Genomic DNA, 19021 nt, shown 5'->3' with positions numbered 1-19021 from the left:
TAATGCTGTGAGAAAACATTTGGGAAGGGGATAGCCTCTGATCCTAGGTTTCTAGAGAGTTAGGTGAGAAAAGCAAATTTTAAATTATTTGTTAAGCTATGAAAGATTTTTTTGGCACCCCAAATAATCAACACAATAGGTCTATATTTGAGAAAGGTAATTTCACATATCTCTTAAAAAACTCCCTACCTACTTTGGTCATTATGATACCCCAAGGCATAAATAAATTCTTCCTTTCTTTCCTCAAACCTCTACACCTTTGGGATAGCACAGTCTTATAGATACTATCCAGAGCAATGCTGAAGAGTGGCAAACTGAGGAAAACTTGGAGGAAACATTAGATTATAGTTACCACCATTAATTTATTCAATACGCAACTAACACTTACTGAACCCTTCAATGTGATTAGCAACAATGCCAAAAAAAAAATTTTTTTTTAGCACTAAAACTAAACTGTAGTTAAGATCATAGAAAAGTCAAATCCATTGGGTAAAAATGGAAGTGAATGAATTCCTCCCATTTATGTAAGCATCTACCAGGTTAACTGATTCATACCACAGCCTATCATTTCTCCAGGCCTAAACCTATAGTCCCAAATCAGGATCTTTTCTTGGAAAAGGCATAAGAAAGAGACTAAGTAGGTGAAAGTTCTTTTGCAGAAAAATCTCCTCCTTGCCCATAAAGAAATATTTACAAATTCGCACCTGCAGCACACACTTTTAGGCTATACAGGATAAAAATAGACTCTGTTCAGCCACAAATGCCACAATTTAAATGGTATTTTTTAAAATGTGAAGGCATTTTAGTTGCTATACAGCAATAAGTTATCCTTAAGTCTGCAGTTCATCTGTCTTTAAGAGGAGTAAAATGGCACTGGGAAATGCTGTTAAACTGTTGGAAGAGAAAATTCAAATCCATAAATTATTGTAGCTTTGGTGTTCAAATCCTGCGGATTTTACACTTAAAATGTATCATCACCCCAAATCCCAAGTGTTTATAAGGAGTACATTCCGGATGTGGTTAATAAGAGTTAAAAATATGAAAAACCATTATGAAAATATAACTCTATTAAATGTATTGTCACTCTAAATGCCGAGTATTTACAAAGAATACATTTCAATGTGTGCTAATATTTATTAACCAGATGGATGTAGTTAACAAGGGTTAAAAATAACAAAAACTAATATAAAAATATAATTCTATTTTTTCAGTTTCCTCTTCCCTGCCTAATGAGGAAAGGGGATGGGGAAGGAGAGCAACTTTTGTTATTAGGACACAATGTGTGTTTTTTGTTTTCAAACAAAAAAGGGCCACCAAATAATCAACCTAGGGCCGCTGACCGGAAGGCAGCCCCGGAAAACTTCCCGTGGGAAGAGTTCCAGAAATTGCCCGGACTTTAACAAGCCCCGCTGTGCTGGCTGCGAGACTCAGACGGTCAGAGGCGACCAAGACTCGCAGCGCCCGAATACCAGCTATCCTGCGGATTCACGAACCCCTGGACTTTGGGAAACATTCCCTGGAACGTTTTACAGATTTGAAAAGCAAGACGGGAAAAACATTTCGAATCTACAGGAGAAACCTCAAAGTCCTCGGGTGCCGAGGGAAATGCTAGCTCCTGATGCGCGTGTACACACGTCCCTCCTCATCGACGCGCCCCGGCGCCCTCTCCACGCCCTCCTCCCACTCCCACTCCCCCCCTCCAGTCCCCCAGCCCCCCTCCCCGCACGCAGGGCACCCAACGACCGCGCGGGGTCCCCTCGCCCTTCACTCCGCCACCCGCCCACGTGCACCTCCCGCCCTGTCCCGTGTCAGCCTGACACCCGCGTGGGCGTGCCCCTCTCCCCGGTCACACTCGCTCAGTGTCCCCTCACCCCGTCTCCACACTCTCTGCGGCTCAGACCGCTGTACAGGAAACCGACCGAGGGTTCGGTTCCTAGTGCGACCTGGGGACGCGCGACGTGGAGGGCGGGGCGGGGGTGGGGGACCAGACCAGCCCGCGGGGTCCCGGTTGCGATGGTAGCGCGCGGGGCTCGCCCGGCCCTGGGGCAGCGCCGGGAGTTCTCCCGCAGTCTCCGAGTCCGGCCGAGCGACGGCGAGGTCACCAACATTTCTCAAACCACTTAAAAGCCATCTCAGTGGCGGAGGCTAGGGAGTCCTTTCCAAGTGAGCCAACGGTGCCCGCTCTGTGGTCCTTCCAGCCCCCTGGCCGGGCCTCGCGCCTCTCCGCGCCCCCTCCCCCAAACGATCAATTACCAGCCACCCTTCTGCCGGGAGCGGCGAGGGGCTGGCTGGCGGCCGCGAGGAAACGGCAGCCCGGATCACTTCTGCATGACAATTGATGGGAGGGAGGGCGCGAGGCGAGGAGGGAGGACGGCTGCGGTGTCCGTTTTCTCACCATGGTGATTAGGCATTCCGGCCGCGCGAGGAGGCAGCCGCCGACCAGAGCGGCGCGGTGTGGAGCGAGGACAGGGGAAGAGAGCGGGAGCGGGAGCGAGCCCAGCCGCCGGGCGGGCGGGCGGCGGGCGAGCAGCGCGCTGAGCCAAGCCAAGCCAGGCCAGATGGCTCTGCAGCCATCAGGGACTGCTCCCGTCCAGCCCGGCCCCACTTTAGCTGTGCAAACATTTCTTTATCCCAACAAGACAATTAAACCCAGCAGCATGAAAAGGAGTCTCCATGACTGTGCTGGGAGTGAACAACCAGAAACAACCACACATCACAGGGAGTTCTTGCCCTCCACCCCCAGAGGGAGGAGAAAAGGGGCTCAGGGAGAAACTGGGGAGCAGCTGAGCAACAACCGGGCTAGGTCTGGGCAACTCAGTATGGACGGAACCATCTGACCCACCTCCTCTGGTGATTTGCTGGCCCTTTCACAGTGGTCATCTGCTCCAGCTACAATCCAGAAGTTGAGCCTGGTGACAACTGCCCCAGCAAGAACAATCCTCCTAAAAGCCCAGTTTAGGGTCCCTGGCCACCCCAATCCCAGAGCCTTGGGAAGTATCCCCCTTAATCCTACCCCCACAATGTAGCCAGGACTCCTCATTCCAGGCTGCCCTTGGGCCTACATGGGCTCAGCTGAGTGATTCTTAGGACACAGGGTGTTCAGTGATACATGCCTTCATAAAGACACATTCTCAGGGTACAAAATACCATCTACTATTCAGGGCTTTTGGGGCCCAAGAATGACTTTTCAAATACATCAAAGATGAGAGCAAAGCAGAACATCCAAGAACTGCTGTGAGCCACCAGGTTTCCTACCTACCTGTGAAATCTGCCTGACACAGGGAAGGGCCAGGGAAGCAGGGACACTTTAGGGTCATTGCCCATTGCATGTCCCTGAGGTAAATCAGAAGGCAGGGCCAGTCACTGCTCCAACTGGTGCAGTTCTGGTTCCTCTCAGCTCTCTGGTGAGCGTGCATACTAGCCAACTCCAATTTGGGCTGAGTGGAATGACTGGCAGGCTGGCCAAAAAAACCTGTGTCACCCAGGCAAGAATCTGGGCATGAGAGGGGGTGGCTACAGAGAACAATCGGGAAATGCACATGATAAGAGCCAGGGCACTGAGGGGGTAATAAATGTATAGATTCTAGCACAAGGCAGCAGACAATACTTATCTTCCCTTTTGTTGTAAAGTTTCCTTAATGAGGAAATGTTTATTTTAAAAGCCCTGGGAAACATATCTGTAGACACTTCATATGTAAGACACACGTGGACTATTCGTAATTGGTCCATAAATTTTAGCATCATTTCCCTGGACAAGAAGCCTTGGAGACTGGTTCAGGGAGTGACAATAAACAGGAGTTACCTCAGTTCCCTTCCTGGGGAATTACGCATCCTCCATGAATAGCTTCTCACAAAACACGTCTCCCTTTTTCCAGGGCAAATAAGTTAGTCCTGTCGAGTCAAGGCTTCCTTTCTCCATAGACCCCAACACCTACCTCATGAATCACCTGTGATGCCAGGTAGATGAACAGGCAAGCAAACCGGAATCATCTACTAAGAGAAACAATACTTTACCCAAATAGCTACATTTCAGTACAAAAATGCATATTTCGTCACAAAAGAAATCCTGCCTATCAGTACCCAGATTTAAGGCAAGCACACGTGTGCATTACACCATGTCTGCAGGCCCCTCTTTGAAATGCTCTCACATGTGGACATATCTGCATATGGATGCAGTGTGTGAGCAGGGGGTGGCTGCGACAGTAAAAACTGTCAGTGTTTCCACTGTAAAACTGATTTTTCATTGACCTAAAACTCAGTCATAAAACTTCTACTCTAAGTAAAGGACACACACACACACATCCCCATACTGAAAAAAAACCCCGCCCCTGAAAAAAACCCCTAAAGCTAAGTGCCTATTTAGGAGGTTTACTGTTGTATTTAATTAAAACATTTTTTTTTACATTTTATGAGAAAATTTATTTATATGAAGAGAACTGAAAAATAAGTCACCACATCAGAAATTAACTCTAAGTTTTAAGAATAAAAAACCAGAATATACATGGTTAATTTTGGCAATCTGACCAAAAGCCACTGCATCCTATTACTTTGCTCTTTCCAACACTTTCTATCCTCTCTTCTTGCCTTCCCATCCCCCTCGCTGCCCCATCTGCCCCTTAAGCTCTCCTTTTGGAAGCAGTCTTGTACACTGTCACTCGATTATCTGAGAAATATTACTTATTTCAAAACGGTTCTGTAGGGAGGACCTGAAAGGCATCTAGTGGGAATAATCAGGCCTTCTAACGGCCCTTAAATATGTATTTACATAAAACAGACCATAAATATTCTGACACACGTCGGCATATGACAGGAACCAAGAAAGCTGCTGCAGACTTTGTCCCAGTGCCTCTTCAGCCCTTCCCTACAGAAAATTGTTTCTCCCACCTTCCCAAAACTCAAAATCAAAAGCACAAATGCTACCCAGTACAACCCTGGGAGGGCTGCTATGCCACCTAAGGGAAGAAAAGGAGGAAGGAGCCCTGGATCACAGGCTAAGAGGCTCCTGTTCATTTTGCACCTTTGTTTCTTGTTGAAGATTGGTCACGAATGCAACTCTCAATAATAAGGTGGGTGTGCAAACGCCCTACACTCACAGACACGCCTAGAGGTTTTACGTTTGTGTGATAGAGAAAAAAGAACATAAAGTACTCTCTAAAGGAAGAATATTTTAAACAAATAAAAGGGGAAAGGGCTCCAATTTATATAATACTACAGTTTCAAATAAAGAAGTTTCCCCACCCTTCTGATCAGAATCTCATTAATTTCAAGGTCAGAATTCCATTTCACTTTGGGAGATAGACTCATTTAATTTTTCTCCACCCAGGCGTATTCCTGTGTGAGGGATCCATCTCCATGGGGGATGGCACCACCACACAATGCAAACCAGGCAAACAGAAGAGTTATGGCTTTGACACTCGGAAAGGGAATGGATAGCCACGTCTATGAGTTCTGACTTGACTAACAAGCTTCCTCCTGCTCTGGGGGTCTGACACAGGTTTGGGCTAAAAAGAGAGAAAAATGGAGACAAGCTGGATTTGTTAGGAGAGAAGAAAGGAATCTTGATCTCCAGATGTTACTTTGTAGCATATTAGTTTTGAGAGGATTTCATTTTCAACTCGTATTTAGAGAAAAAGGGGGCAGAATCTGTCACAACCTCACCCAGGGCAGCTTTAGCCAGAGGTCAGATTACAGCTAGCCTTGATCACTTGCACATTGACAAATGAAAACTGCGCTGAAGTAAAACAAAACAGAGCAACACAAAGCCAGCACGTTCGGGAGGTATACCCAAAAAGCAAGATGGTAACACACACGTCAGCTGTCCAGAAGGGGAGCCGGTGGAAGGAGCTGAAGGGAAGTGAGAACACACGGGCACTTGTGCTGGCATACAGCAGCTTCTCCCTTAAGTGGGGAGGTCTCGGGCTTACAGACGCTGACATAAAAGACACACTTGCAACATATTTCAAAACCAAAGGGCGATGGATTTACAAGGCAGGTTGATTTTATGATGACTTTTATTGAAAAGGTACGCTGGGTTTAGGCAGATGCCTTTTAGCGCAGGAAAGTTAACACAGTGCCTAATTCAAGGAGACAGCCTGAGGAAGCAGTGCCGACAGGGGAGAGAGCTGCAATGTCTCTATTACTCTCCTCGGCATCATAAAGAGAAGAGAAGAAAAAATGGTATTCGTGTTGGTGGTTATAGAGAGGACAGGAGCACAAAAAATACAGAAGAGGGGAAAGCAAACCTCAGATGTAGTTTTCTTAAGAAAATAAAATGAAGCAAATCTCAGAACAAAGGGTTGGGTGGAAAAACACCCTCAGTTCATAAATTCTCACCAGGCTTGAAGAAAACTGCTCTGCCTACCCACAGCCCAAAAGCATCAGAACACAATTATTTTCTGATTCTATTAGAGGAGAAGATTGTAGGGTTCAGCACTCCTGGTCTACAAGTTCCAAACAAAGGTTTAGTTCTAACTATTACCAAGGGTAGCCAAAGCTCAACAAGGCACTTGGAGAACACAAGAAAGCTATTCCATAAGCAGAAATTAATAATAGTTGTGAACATCAAATATGGAGCAGTCACACAGGTCAACCGTGTCTAGTCCTAAAAGTGAGCCCAAGGATAAGCATCCAGCAAACCTGTTAAATCCCAAGAGAAGTCGGCTTTCTAGCCTTGCGATCACAAGGAAAACACAGCTGTTTGAAATGCTTTATGGTGATTGACGACACCTTTGTCCTTCTCTGAAAAAAAAAAGCCTAATGTGGAACAGGGCTGAGAGTTGGGAAAATAAAATCACGTGGAGTCCACTAGAGATGTGATACAATGGAAAAGCTAAAAAATAATATACCAAGATCGGAGAAACAAAACAAGGACAGCAAAGAGAGGAGGGATGGATGAATTTGTTCAGGTCCCCCAAATTTCGTAGAAACCTACGCTTTCTAGTAAAATGATAGTCACTCCAGTATATATATGGCACCCCTCTTCACTCCAGAGTCCCCTGGAGAGAGGCAGCGTGGAGGCCAACTCGCCTCTGGCTACCTTCAGAAAAAACATTTCCTACCAGAACTGTCAATGCTCATTGACAACAGACAAGTAAATGTTCACACTCCACAGCCATTGAGTGGGAAGTAGTTGGCCCTTCCCATTACTAGGAGCATGAAAACTGCCACCGACCTGTTGAACACTACTGTAAGGCAGGGCTTGGTGGGGGTAGGGAGGGCTTGCACCAAAGTACTTACATCTGTCATTCCGATCCTCTGGGCTAGATGAAGCTTCCCGATCCGAAATGAGGCCAGAGACAGCAAAAATCTTCTTCCCAGTATCATCAACCTTAAGTGAACCGGGGGAGCTAGATGGCAGCTGTGTCCCAAAGTCATATTCCTTGCCATCTGCATCTGAGAAGCGCAAGTGGGGAGACTCTGTGTCATGGCAGTTCTTAAGTCGTTTGGCTGGCGTAAAGGCTGACTGATAACTCTCCCGGTCCTCAGTGGAAGCGAAGGGACGGAAAGCCCCCACCCCACTATGATTCAGCATACTGATTGGGGTGCAATCTAGATTTGGGGGAGCAAACTGAGGGTGGAGGTGTAGTAAAGAAGGGGGAAAATCACGATTGGCAAAAGTGCCCGGCACCCCACCTTGCCGATGGTACATAGAGGCAAAGGTGTAGGAACCGTTGGTGAATGGAATATGCACGTCCTTGTCTACTGAGACAGGTACACCAAAGGGTCGTGGCTGCTGACAAGGGATGGAAGCATCGCGGCTGGCCTCAGCCGTGGACGCCAGGACCATCAGTGCTGGGGATGCCAGTGGGTTGGGGAGGTAGGATGAGTTCTCCATCTTGAAGGCTGCCCGGTGTAAGTCCATCGGAGTCTCTTTCTATGGCTGGTGTCACACAAGAAGCAGTCTTCCCTGGGAGGGAGGCCAAGCGGCACCTTGGATCAAGGGCAGGGAATATTACTGGGGAATCATCCCCTTCTAAGACCTGTGGAAACAGCAAAGAGAAAAAAAGAAGGGGGAGGAAGGTCAGGGGGAGAAAAAAAAAGGGAAACCCCAAGTGATCGAAACACCATCCTTCTGGCTTACAGATGCTCGGGCAAGAGACACCACAGGCTTTAGGAGCCAGTGGGCAGCAGCATCAGACCATTTTCATTCAGGAAAATCAATAGACAACTTACTGTGATGTACGCGTAGCTGACTTTGGTCCCTACACGTTCCGGGTGAAATGCGCCTGAGCCCAGCAAAGGAAAAAAAAATCATAAAACCACCAAATACAATATTCCCTGAGCAAATGAGCTTTGGAAGGCCAAGTCACCCAGTAGATTGGGTGGGGTCTATATTTTAAAGGGCTTCCCCCTGCATACACCACCCATGGCTGGCCTGATGTTCAAAGAGAGGCGAGGTTCTACCAAGACGACCCCCCTCCAAAAAAACACATCCTCTCTTCATCTCCCCTAACAATGCCCTGGTGCTGAAAAATTCTTAAATCAAGCACATCTAGACCATCTGTACGTGTTAGCTGTTACAAATTGTACATGTGGATAAATCACACACATTGGCACATACATAAACACACATCTTCATGTATCATCTAAGACTGTTTCCAGAAAGAAGTGCTATGTGAAGAAACAACAGCAATATTATTTTTGATGCACACCCCTTCTCTAATGATACAGGTTTTCTCTTTTCTGAGAAGGAACAAAACCTTCATCAATAAAATGCCTGGCATCTCTGACAATATTTAAAACCATAATGGGTGCCTTTGGCGTATGTTCTCTAGAAGCGGCTGTCTTCCAGGGGCAGCAAAGAGCGGATCGGTAATTTTAGTTACTAATGCACTTGCTCTTAAGTAGATTTGTAAACAGCCTTGAATTTGCCATTAACATTTGGAGCAAAATGTTAACAAAATTTCTGACTTATTTTGCTCAGCTTATTGGCCCAGTCAGAGTTGATGTCTGATAAAGGTCCCTGGAACAAATTGGAGTTCGGAGAGACTTCTTTCAATTTCCCTTTTAAATTTAGGCTATGCATTTCTATAGCCACTGATTCCATTTCAAAATTTATTTTGAGTAGGGGACTGAGGCATGGGTTGAGAAGGGCTATACGTCAGAAGTCAGAACAACATAAGACAAATACTAGAATTTATTAGCTTCAAAAATATACACTAGATAGAAACTTAATGAAACTCAAAGTATAAACCAAAAGCCACCATCTGCTACTACTTAAAACCTTTAAATTGAGAATCATGTCTCAAATAAGAATTTACCCCCTCCCCTAAGACACACACACACACACATACACACACACACACCCCTAAATAATGGAGTATCTTTGGTATTCCCTCAAATAGAGAAGCCTCAGTGAAACTGCAGATGAATCCCCTTGGCTTAATGCAGTGCAAAGAGAGTATTTCCTTCTCTCATCCTGTAGCAGACGTGTCAATGACTGTTATTAATTGGGAAGATGAGTGCACACCATCAGACTGCTTCCTCATTTGGCATCTCTCCTTATAGACATCATTGCTAAATTACCAGATTATGTATCTCACATTAACGGATTTTTCTCTCTTCCAAATTTTAAATAACTTTCCTGTCAAGTTATAGCAGTGCAGGGAATGATCTGCCAAGGATAGCCAGTTAGCCTGACGAGTCTGGTCTGGGAATCCTGTTCTTGGCTGTTTTCGAGTCAGATTAATGGTCACACAACATGGACGCTCTAAAAGTGGGTCTAGGGCTGTTCCAAGGGTTCTAAGCAGCTCTTCGTAACAGAAATAACTAACTACTTCTCTCTCAACAAGCAGTACTACATGAGGCAAGCAGGAGAAGAGGACGAACATAATACACTGGGGTGAGGGGACAAATGTTTCCCCCCCAAATAACCAATTGCCCAGAGAATTCACTTTCTATTTTTACTTCCTGGATCACCTCATTATGTTAAATGAGTTTCATAAATTAGTAATCTGGCGACAGCACCGGACACTTCAACAGAGCACGGTGAATCACTCAAACCTGGTTATTCATTTGAAACTTCATTATACTGAAAATAAATCAACAATATTTTTCCAGGCCACATCTCTTTTACTCCACTGTGTGGGCGTTGGTCTCTGTGGGGGAAGGAGGAGTGGTTTTTTTTCTTTTTCCTTTTCTTTCTTACCCCCTCCTCACATTAACAACTTGTATAGATGAGGCTTCAGCAGACCACAGTCATTATGAAAATCTATAGTTAATACACTCCCAATGTCAAAATGTCATGGGTTTAAACACAGAACCCAAAATAAGAAAACTAACTGACCCTCTTAATTAAAAAAATATGGATTGTAAGATAATCAGCTTGATGGAGCATTTGGGTGACTGTAAAGAACCAGGCAAAGGGAAAGTAAGTAACTGTTACTTTTCTGCCTCTATGCTGATTTTTTTTAATTTAGCACTTCGTGCAAATCCAGATTAAAATAACTCCAGCTATTGATCCGAGCAGTGGAATTGACATTAATTTTAGTTCACTTCTCACTTTGCAAAGGGATCAATAGGAAGTAATAACAGCTGACATCCCCGCTGAAAGGAGGAGAAAGAAGGGCTGAAGACAGAAATCGAAAAGCAACCAAATAAATCATCAGCTACTTTTCCACGGCATCAGACAAACTCCAAACAGATTGCAAAAAGTCTTTGTTGAATTAACTAAACAAGGAGGAGGGATCAATTCACGAAGCTAAATAAATTGTCTGGCAGGCAGTGAGGTTGGACGGAGGGACCAACAAATATTGAGTTTTAAAAATTTCAAATCCTTGACGTGATGGGTTTGGTTCAGGTCTGTATGCGTGGGAGTTTGTTTGTTTGTTAAATCACACACCCGACCCTGGTTTAAAGTGATTGCACAACGCCAGCTAACTGAATAATTAGTGAGATTACTAATTGCGTGGTTAAACATGCCAGAACCAAGACAAATGAAACGAAGAAGCTGGCGATCGGAACGTGAAAATGTCTGAAGCTGGGCTGATGCGCAGCGCTCCGCGCTCTCCGGCGCGAACTAGCCACTTTCGCACTGAAAAATCGAAAGCCAGAAAGAAAGTCTCAGAGAGTCGGCAATCTCCCACCCCAGCCTCTGACCATCCCTGTCCAGGGTCTGGGCTTCCTGACCCGCGCCGGGATCGGGATCGGCGTAGAAGGAAGCGGCGCTGCTGCCGCTGCTGGGAGCCAAACCCACTTGCAAATGACTGCCACAAAGAAAAGCTGCAAAGCCTCTTTCCCGGAGCCCTAGCTCTGAACGCCCACCAAACTACGACTCTGCTGGCAATTAAAACGCACACACAACACTCCCCTGCTTATTACAACAGGTGACATTTTTGTGGTCTCTGAACCGTTTCCAAAAGCCAGGAATTAAAATAATAGAACAAATTAAACGATATTTTTCCTTTGCATAAATAAACTTTTAAAAAATTAACAGGCAACTTAAAAAGCAAAGAACAATGGGAAATGGGGCCAGGGTAGTGGGGGGTTGTGAAGAACTCAGGAAAGAATTTTTTTTTTTAAGTTCACAGACTTCTCCGCTTGAAGAGAATTCCCGCACACCAAATGCCCAGGGGGTATTTGGAAACACCGCTCTAACAGAAATTTTACCACCATATGCAAGAGCTCAGGAAGCATAAGCTTAACACGATTCCACCGGCTGGGGCCAACGCCTGCGATTCAGACGTGGCCGGGTATCGGTCCCAGATTTGGACCCCGACCCAGGCCCGGCTTGGCCAACGGGTGAGAATCCGAAACAGCCCGGCCTGTGGAAGAGTGCGGGGCTACGAGGCTGCCAGCTCAGTTGAGCGGGTGCAGAATTCAGCCGGTAGGAGTCTTAACCGGGGAAAACCAACTCTTTTAGGGAAAACGGAAGAAGAAGAGGTGAAGGCGAAACCTACAAAAACTTGGGGCCAACACGGAGCGGAGCCCACCACTCCCTGGCCAGACCTCTCCCTCCAGCTCTCGGCTGCCATTGCACAAAGAATACTTTAGGTCCCAACAACCTCTTCACGGAACAAGCTGTTTGTAACTTTGGGGAACGAGGGCGCCGGCCAGGGAAGAACGGACAAGTGCGAGGGGCCCTGGTCCACAGCCCGGCAAGGCCCGCGGGACAGGAGCTGGGGGCAGGCTGCCTTCGATCAAAGTCCAAGGACCTCGTGCCCCAGAACAACCCCGCCCCGCGGTCACCCGGGTCTCATCGCCGCGCGCCACCGCTTCGGCGGACAGCCACCGGGCTCATGGATTCTGGCGCTCCAGTAAATGCGGGGCAGCCAGGCCCTCCCGGTTCCGGGACTGCAGGCCTGGGGCGAGGGAGGGAGGGTTCTGCCTTTCGCGCCGCTGCCGTCCGGCCGCCACACACGACGCAGCTCGCAGAACAGGTGTGTGTCCCCGTTCGCTGGGCGCCCGGCTCCGGCCCCGTAGGTCACCAGCGGGGCGGCGCCGCCCAGTCCTCGGCCTTCCCCCACCTCGTCCCGGATCGCAGCGAGTGAACTCACGCCACTTCTGCCGGGTTTCCGCGGGCCAGGAGGGATGGGAACGGAAGACGCCCGCATCTCTTACTCGACGCTCTTTCTGCCTTCCCCCCACGGCTCATTTTGCATTTTCGGCAAGAACCCCCGAGACCCGCAGAGAAGGAGGCCGGGCACCCCTGGTCGGTCTGCTCCCTCCAGCCTGCCCCGCGGCTTCCTCACTGCCCGCCCTTTTTTCTCTTTATTTTTCCTTTCTTTCCCCTTTGCCCCTCAAGCCGAGTCCAGAGCGGAGGCTTAGAGGCGAGACATGGCTGGTGGGCATCGCGGGCAGAGAGCGCCAGAGTCCTCCCTCTCTGCTGCTCCCAGGGCAGGGAGGCGGCGCAGGCCACAGACCCCGGACGGCCCGGCCACGCCAGGCAGGGCTGGGCCCCACACTGAGCGCCCCCGCCCCAAGCACCCATCCGGTGCGACGCGCGCCCGGCTCGGGGCCCGGGCCCTGGCCCTCCGCTGGAGCCGCGGCCAGGGCCCAAAAAAGCAGCGCGTTCTGAACGGGAAACGAGAGCTCTTCCTCTGCCTCCCGGCAGCCGGAGTCCCCGCTCCTTCGGGGCTCCCGCGCGACCTCGCCGGCCTGGGTCCACCTGGGCCTCGAGCTCTTGGAGGGGCTCGTGGAGCAGAGGACGGACCGGGCATCCCCTCGGATAGTCTCACCACCGTGGGCGGCCTCGCCCGGGGGGCCACACGGAAGCTCTCCGCCCAAGTTTGTTGTGCCCTGGAAGAAAAGGCTTTCCCTTACAAAGCACAAAGGCGAAACGCCCAGGCCGAGCCCTGAAAAGCCCGAGGCTGGGGAGGGGGGCCGGCCGGAGGCTCAGGAGCGCGGTGGCGGGGCCCAGCTACGAGCGGAGAAGGTCGCTCCGTGGGGGCCGACGAGCACCGCGGTGGTGGCCGCAGGACTGCAGCGACCTGCGTGCTCGCTGAAAAGTTTTGTTCTCAAGTCGGAGGAAGAGAAATTGTTACTCAGTTTAAGGTAGGTCTAAAATAAAAATAAAACCTCAAAAAGAGCCACGCGCCGCTGTCTGTAAGGTTGTCCTCCCGCCCCGCTCCATAGAACCGCCGGGCGAGAGTCCCGACCCCGAAAATCCCGGGAGACCCCCCACGGGTCGGGTTGCTCTAAGGCCAGGCCGGTCCAGCCGGGCGGAGCAGGGAGTTTACCGGTTGCGTTTCGAACGGTCCACCTCAGTGCCAGCACCTGCCTCCTTCCTGCGCGCCGCGACTCCCCCCACCCCACCCCCACCTCCCTCCACGCCCTTCACACCCGCCCCCGCTGGGAAAAAGTGAGCCGAGCACCCGCGGGCCCGACGCTCCCAGCCGTGCGCGGGTACCCCACCGGGCTGGTTGTGTGCTGTGTGGGGGCGGTGGGGACCCTAGGATCTCTCCTTCTCCATCCTGCCCGCCGCCTCAGGCTCCCCACTGAGCACCGCCCGGGCCGGGCCCTGCCGGAAATCACCACGGGGTACATGGGGGAGCCCGGCGACTGGGCATTCTCCCCATCGACCCAAACAAAGTGCGAACGGGGCTTATTAAAAGATAGAGAAAAGAAGTCCTGCTCCCTTCCCTGGCTGTCCCCTCACCCTCCCTACTTGTTCAATTCCCGCGTCTGGTCCCTCCCCCTCACACCCCCCAAATAAAACACATTAAGGAAAACTCTAGACGGAAAGTTTGAGCGAGGCAGCGCGCACAGAGTGCGCAGGGCACCGGTGCCGGGAGGCACCGTCGCGAAGATCTGAGACGCGCCAGCCCAGGTCCCAGCCCCTGCCCCTGTCGGGGGGAGCCGCCCGAATCCCTAGGAAACGGACCCGGAAAGTTAGGTTCCCGAGCAACCCGCGGCTCTCACACCCACCCCTCTGTGTATGCGCACACACCCACACCCCATTCTGGTCTCCATACTTGCCGTAGAAATTCCTTGGGAGAACGGTCGCACTTTTCAGGACACGGAGGGAAGGAGGCGGTGAGTGTGGTGCATGAAAAGTCCCGGGTGCGCAGAGCCGGCGGAGGCAGCGGTGGCGGCGGCGGCGGCAGCGGCAGCAGCAGCAGTAGGCGGCTGGCCCCGGGTTTGTGTTTGCGAGCTGCCTGGGATTGCATGTACAGATCAAGAGACTCGGTTGGTGTGAGAGAAGGAGCAGTGCTGCCTCTCAGCGCTGGCTCTAATCAGTGAATGAGCCTCCACTCTCCCAGGGACTCGGAGACACACACACACACACGCACGCACACACACGCACACATTCTCTCACACTCACACACATACAGGCACTCTGAGCACTGAATACATTAGGGCACTAAGGGACTCTGGGAAATGGAGTCCAGACCCAGGGCACTCCTGGAGAACAGACCTGCTGGCCCTCAAGAAAGAGCTCGAAAGTCTTGGGGTCGCCGGACATTGTGGAAACTGAAGAGAGCTGTTGCTTTTGTTCACATTTCCCCCTCATCCTGCCCCGAGAGACCTCAATGAATGGTTTGGTGCTCTTCTTCCTTTCTTGAACCAAAAGTGACCAAGAATAAGTGGGTAAATCTTTAACGCTGACACCCACTGCAGCTAAATGATCCCCAAATCCTGGGTCCCTCATAAACTCTGCTTTTCCAGAAAAATCTTACCTACTGCTTTGCTCCTGGAATGCTTCTCAGGGTCTTTGCCTATAATAATAAGATAACAAATGAATACAAATAAAACTGCAACTTTTAGAGATGGTGGAGAGGGCCTAGTTCAGCACCCAGAATCAAAAATGGAAAATTTTATCGGTATTTATATTACAGTTTTTTTCCAATCATTTTATATCATTTTTTAAATATGAAGGACAGAAAGATAAATAGGGGGAAATGGATGGAGAACTAACATTCCCTGAGTGCCTTCTAAGAGCCAGGTTACGGGACTAAATGTCTTTACATAACCTCATTTAATCCTTAGATTAATTCTGGAGATAACAATGTCATTATTTTATATATAAAATAGGAAACTGAGGTTGAAAGCATTTTACAGTTTGCCCATGGAACATGGTTAACAAGTCCAGGATAAGAGGTAGTCCTAGCTCTGAAAGCAAAGCCCAACCAAAGTCTAATCCTGGTTTAAAAAAATCATTCCTTTGTTTGTGGCTCAGTTTCTGAAACCTCAGATTTCTCATCTGAAAAAAAAAAAGTAGGGGGGGCAGGTAGGGTACATACTGATAATCCACTCAAGCAAAGAATCACATGGGGTTACAAACTGTCTCTCTAAAAACACAGACCCCTCAAAAGTCTCATTCTTGCTACTTTTCCATGGTCATTTTTTATGTTTAACATTAAGGCAGCATCTAAATGTCATGTGTGTTTAGGTGTACATGTGTGGCTTGTATTTCAAAATTTTAATTAGCAACTCTATAACGGTTGGTTTGATCAACCTAGAGTTCTATCGTTATGACTATTTCTCTATCTGTAATTCATGGGATTAGGGTTGTTTGTTTAGGAACCTCTAAATCTTAATCTACAGTTAGTCATTCATTCACAGCAGCATTTATTGTATTAAGTGCTATTCTTCCCATTTAGATTATTCTTTCCTGATGGATTGTAAGCTTCCTGAGGGCAAGAACCATTTTTGTTTTATTCAACATTATATCCTCAGTATCTAACAGTGGCAGTCTCTTAGTTGAATGAATAAATGAAGATAGAGAAGTAAAACGAACAAACAAAATTTCTGTCCCCACAGAGCTCACCATCTGGTAGAGGAGACTAGAGGTAGAAAACAATTCAATGCCTGCTATAATTAGGATGACCATGTCATTTATTGGTCTGAGACAGGTCTGATAGTGAAAAGGGGCACTATTAATAATTATGCTGAGATAGGTGGTGTGAACAGAGACCATCCTGAGCCAAGCAGGTTGAATGGTCACCCCAGTTATATGAGGTGTTTCATCCATTCATTTAACGAGCATTTGTTGAGAATTCTCTTGTGTGATATGTTCAAGGAACTATATAAGTCACTTGATTTCCTTAGAACTTGAAGTATGAGGCATTGAGCAGCAAGAGATAATCAGGACAAGTGGGGCAGATCACAAAAGACTATGTGTACTAAGTTAAGGAAAGTGGACTTCATCCTAAAGCTGATGAGAAACTCATAGAGGGTTTTTCAGGGATGTGACATGGTAAGATTTCTCTTAAAAAGAGCACTAGTTAGTTACTGGATGAGCACGGTGGAGGTTAGACAAGAGGCAAGAAGACCAATTAAGAAGTTTATTACAGGTAATTCAGTTGGGATCTAGTAGGGCCTGAACCAAGTGACTGAAGCAGTGAATGGAGAAGAGGGAACGTATTACAGTGAGATCTAAAAGGTGGAATCGAAAGGATTTAGGGGCACCTGGCTGGCTCAGTCAGTAGAACATGCAACTCTTGATCTTGGTGGTGTAAGTTTGAGCCCCACATTGGGTATAGAGATTATGAAAGAAAGAAAGAAAGAAAGAAAGAAAGAAAGAAAGAAAGAAAGAAAGAAAGAAAGAAAACAGGATTTAGCCACTTTCTATGGTAGATATAGCAGAAGGAAGAACTTACAGATATACAAAATAGGATTTTATTATTTTTAGGAAGATGCTATCAGTACTTTAATGTTCATTAGTAGTAAAAGGCTTCCTCAGATCAGCTTCTAGAGTTCTCATAAATCCAGTGGACATTCTCACAGGTAGATGACATAGATAAAAAGCCCAATGTCAATCATCAAGCCAACCATTTTTTAACTGCTACCATATTCAATGCTCTGCACTATGATGTAAGTACTAAATAATTAGATGGAATAATGAAAAAATTTAGTGCACAAAATCATAGCAAAATTATATAATGCAATATTGAATATGTAATACCTCACTAATTCACAGGTCATTGTCCAGCAACCTCAGCTATCCAAAACACAATGGACCAGGAAATAAGCAAAAAGGGTCCCAGAATAGCCAAAATAAACATTACAAAGTCCTTGTACTAAAGTTAACACATTTTACCCCTAGGAGAATTCCTCAAGCCTTCACTCAGAGCCGATTTACTCTTTCTTAGGTACAATTCTAATAAGCTTGATTATTTGGCTTTCCCATTCACAGCTGATTAAGATTGTCAAATTAAAAGGGGGCAGCCATTAAAAAGGATGAGATAGACTTGGATATACTGACATGCAAAGATACCTATTGTATGTTGTCGAGTGGGAAGAAAAGCAAGTCATATAACAGCGTACAATAAGACTGGATCTTTGTATGTCCCCGAGTATACACACATATTGACAGAAATGGCCTGTAGGGACCTACATTAAACTGCCAACAATGGTTATGCCAGAGAGTGGGAGTGTGGATGTGGGTGAGTGCTGGGGTGGGGGGGAAGGGGGGAGCCAGAAATGAAGAAGGGACTTTTTACTTCAAATGCTTCTGTTTGTTTCTGTTTCAGTGACCATATATTAGTTTTGTAATTTTAATATCCATTAAAAAGCATATAAAAAGAGCAAAGGGCAATGTGGTTAGAGCAAGCATGCTCACAGCCAGAAGTGGTGCTCCAATATAAAAGAAGCAAGCACAAGAACTCAAAAACCAGAAGGGAATGGAGTTCTACGGTGTGGAGGCAAAACGCCCTATCCCATCAGTGGCCCCAGAGGATGTCACAAATTCCAAACCAGCATAACCCTAATGCTTTCAGGGGTAGTCATCAGGGGACACATTATGCTTAGTATATTTTACTTATGAGAGCAAGCAAGTATGTAAAAACTTAGAAAAATAAATTCCCACCAAAAGCAGATTCTAATACCTTAGGAAGTAAATTTCAGTTGTCTGGAAAATATACTTTCATGGAACACATCATTCCCTGAAAATGAGAAGTAAAGGAGATATTACTTTAAGTAAGAGCAGAGGTGATGCAGAATAAGGAATGGTCCATAAATACAACATTTAACAGACATTTATTGTGCCAGATACTAAGGACACAAAGATAAATTTTAAAATAGTCCATCCCTGCCCTAGAGAAGCTTACAGTTCAGCAGCAGAGACAGATGCAGAAGCAGATAGTGGGCGGTGCTGTACAATGTGAGCAGTGCTGTAATGGAAATTCTGAGTAAACGGTGGTGGGAACACAAAAGAGGGAGGTGCTAACTCTGCCTGGAGCTACCAGGAAAGGAGGCAGAGACAGGAGTGGGTGTTCAAAAAAATAACTATTATATGGGATGACATTGAAATTATATTAAGAATAACTATTATGGGGGCTACCTGGGGGGCTCAGTCAGTTAAGCATCCGACTTTGGCTCAGGTCATGATCTTGCAGTTTGTGAGTTCGAGCCCCGCAATCCAGCTCTGCACTGACAGTGCAGACCCTGCTTGGGATTCTTTGTCTCTCCCTCTTTTCTCTGCCTCTCCTCCCCACCCTCTCAAAATAAATAAACTTACAACAACAACAAAAAAGAATGACTATTATGGGTTGACATTTAAGTTGGGCTTTGAAGCATGAAATTGCCTAGGGAGAAAAGTAGGATGAGCACTCTAGGATGAGGGAACAGCATAAGCTAAGGC

At 47.4% G+C, this 19021-nt stretch overlaps 1 protein-coding gene across 3 annotated transcripts in view; it reads right to left on the bottom strand.

Annotated features, from left to right (window-relative positions):
- Positions 1-7979, bottom strand: part of RNF220 (ring finger protein 220) — a 224984-nt gene extending 217005 nt beyond the window's left edge. For all 3 annotated transcript variants that reach the window (XM_043574747.1, XM_043574748.1, XM_043574749.1), the window contains exon 1: positions 7237-7979. In XM_043574747.1, coding sequence (XP_043430682.1) covers positions 7237-7861 — 625 coding nt within the window. In that variant the 5' untranslated portion in view covers positions 7862-7979. The remainder of the gene's footprint in view (positions 1-7236) is intronic.
- Positions 7980-19021: the final 11042 nt, after the last annotated feature.

This window comes from Prionailurus bengalensis, chromosome C1 (genome assembly GCF_016509475.1).
Source record: "Prionailurus bengalensis isolate Pbe53 chromosome C1, Fcat_Pben_1.1_paternal_pri, whole genome shotgun sequence".
NCBI classification, from domain to species: domain Eukaryota; kingdom Metazoa; phylum Chordata; class Mammalia; order Carnivora; family Felidae; genus Prionailurus; species Prionailurus bengalensis.
The sequence above is the reverse complement of the archived record's forward strand: the minus strand, read 5'-3'. Positions and strand labels throughout refer to the sequence as shown.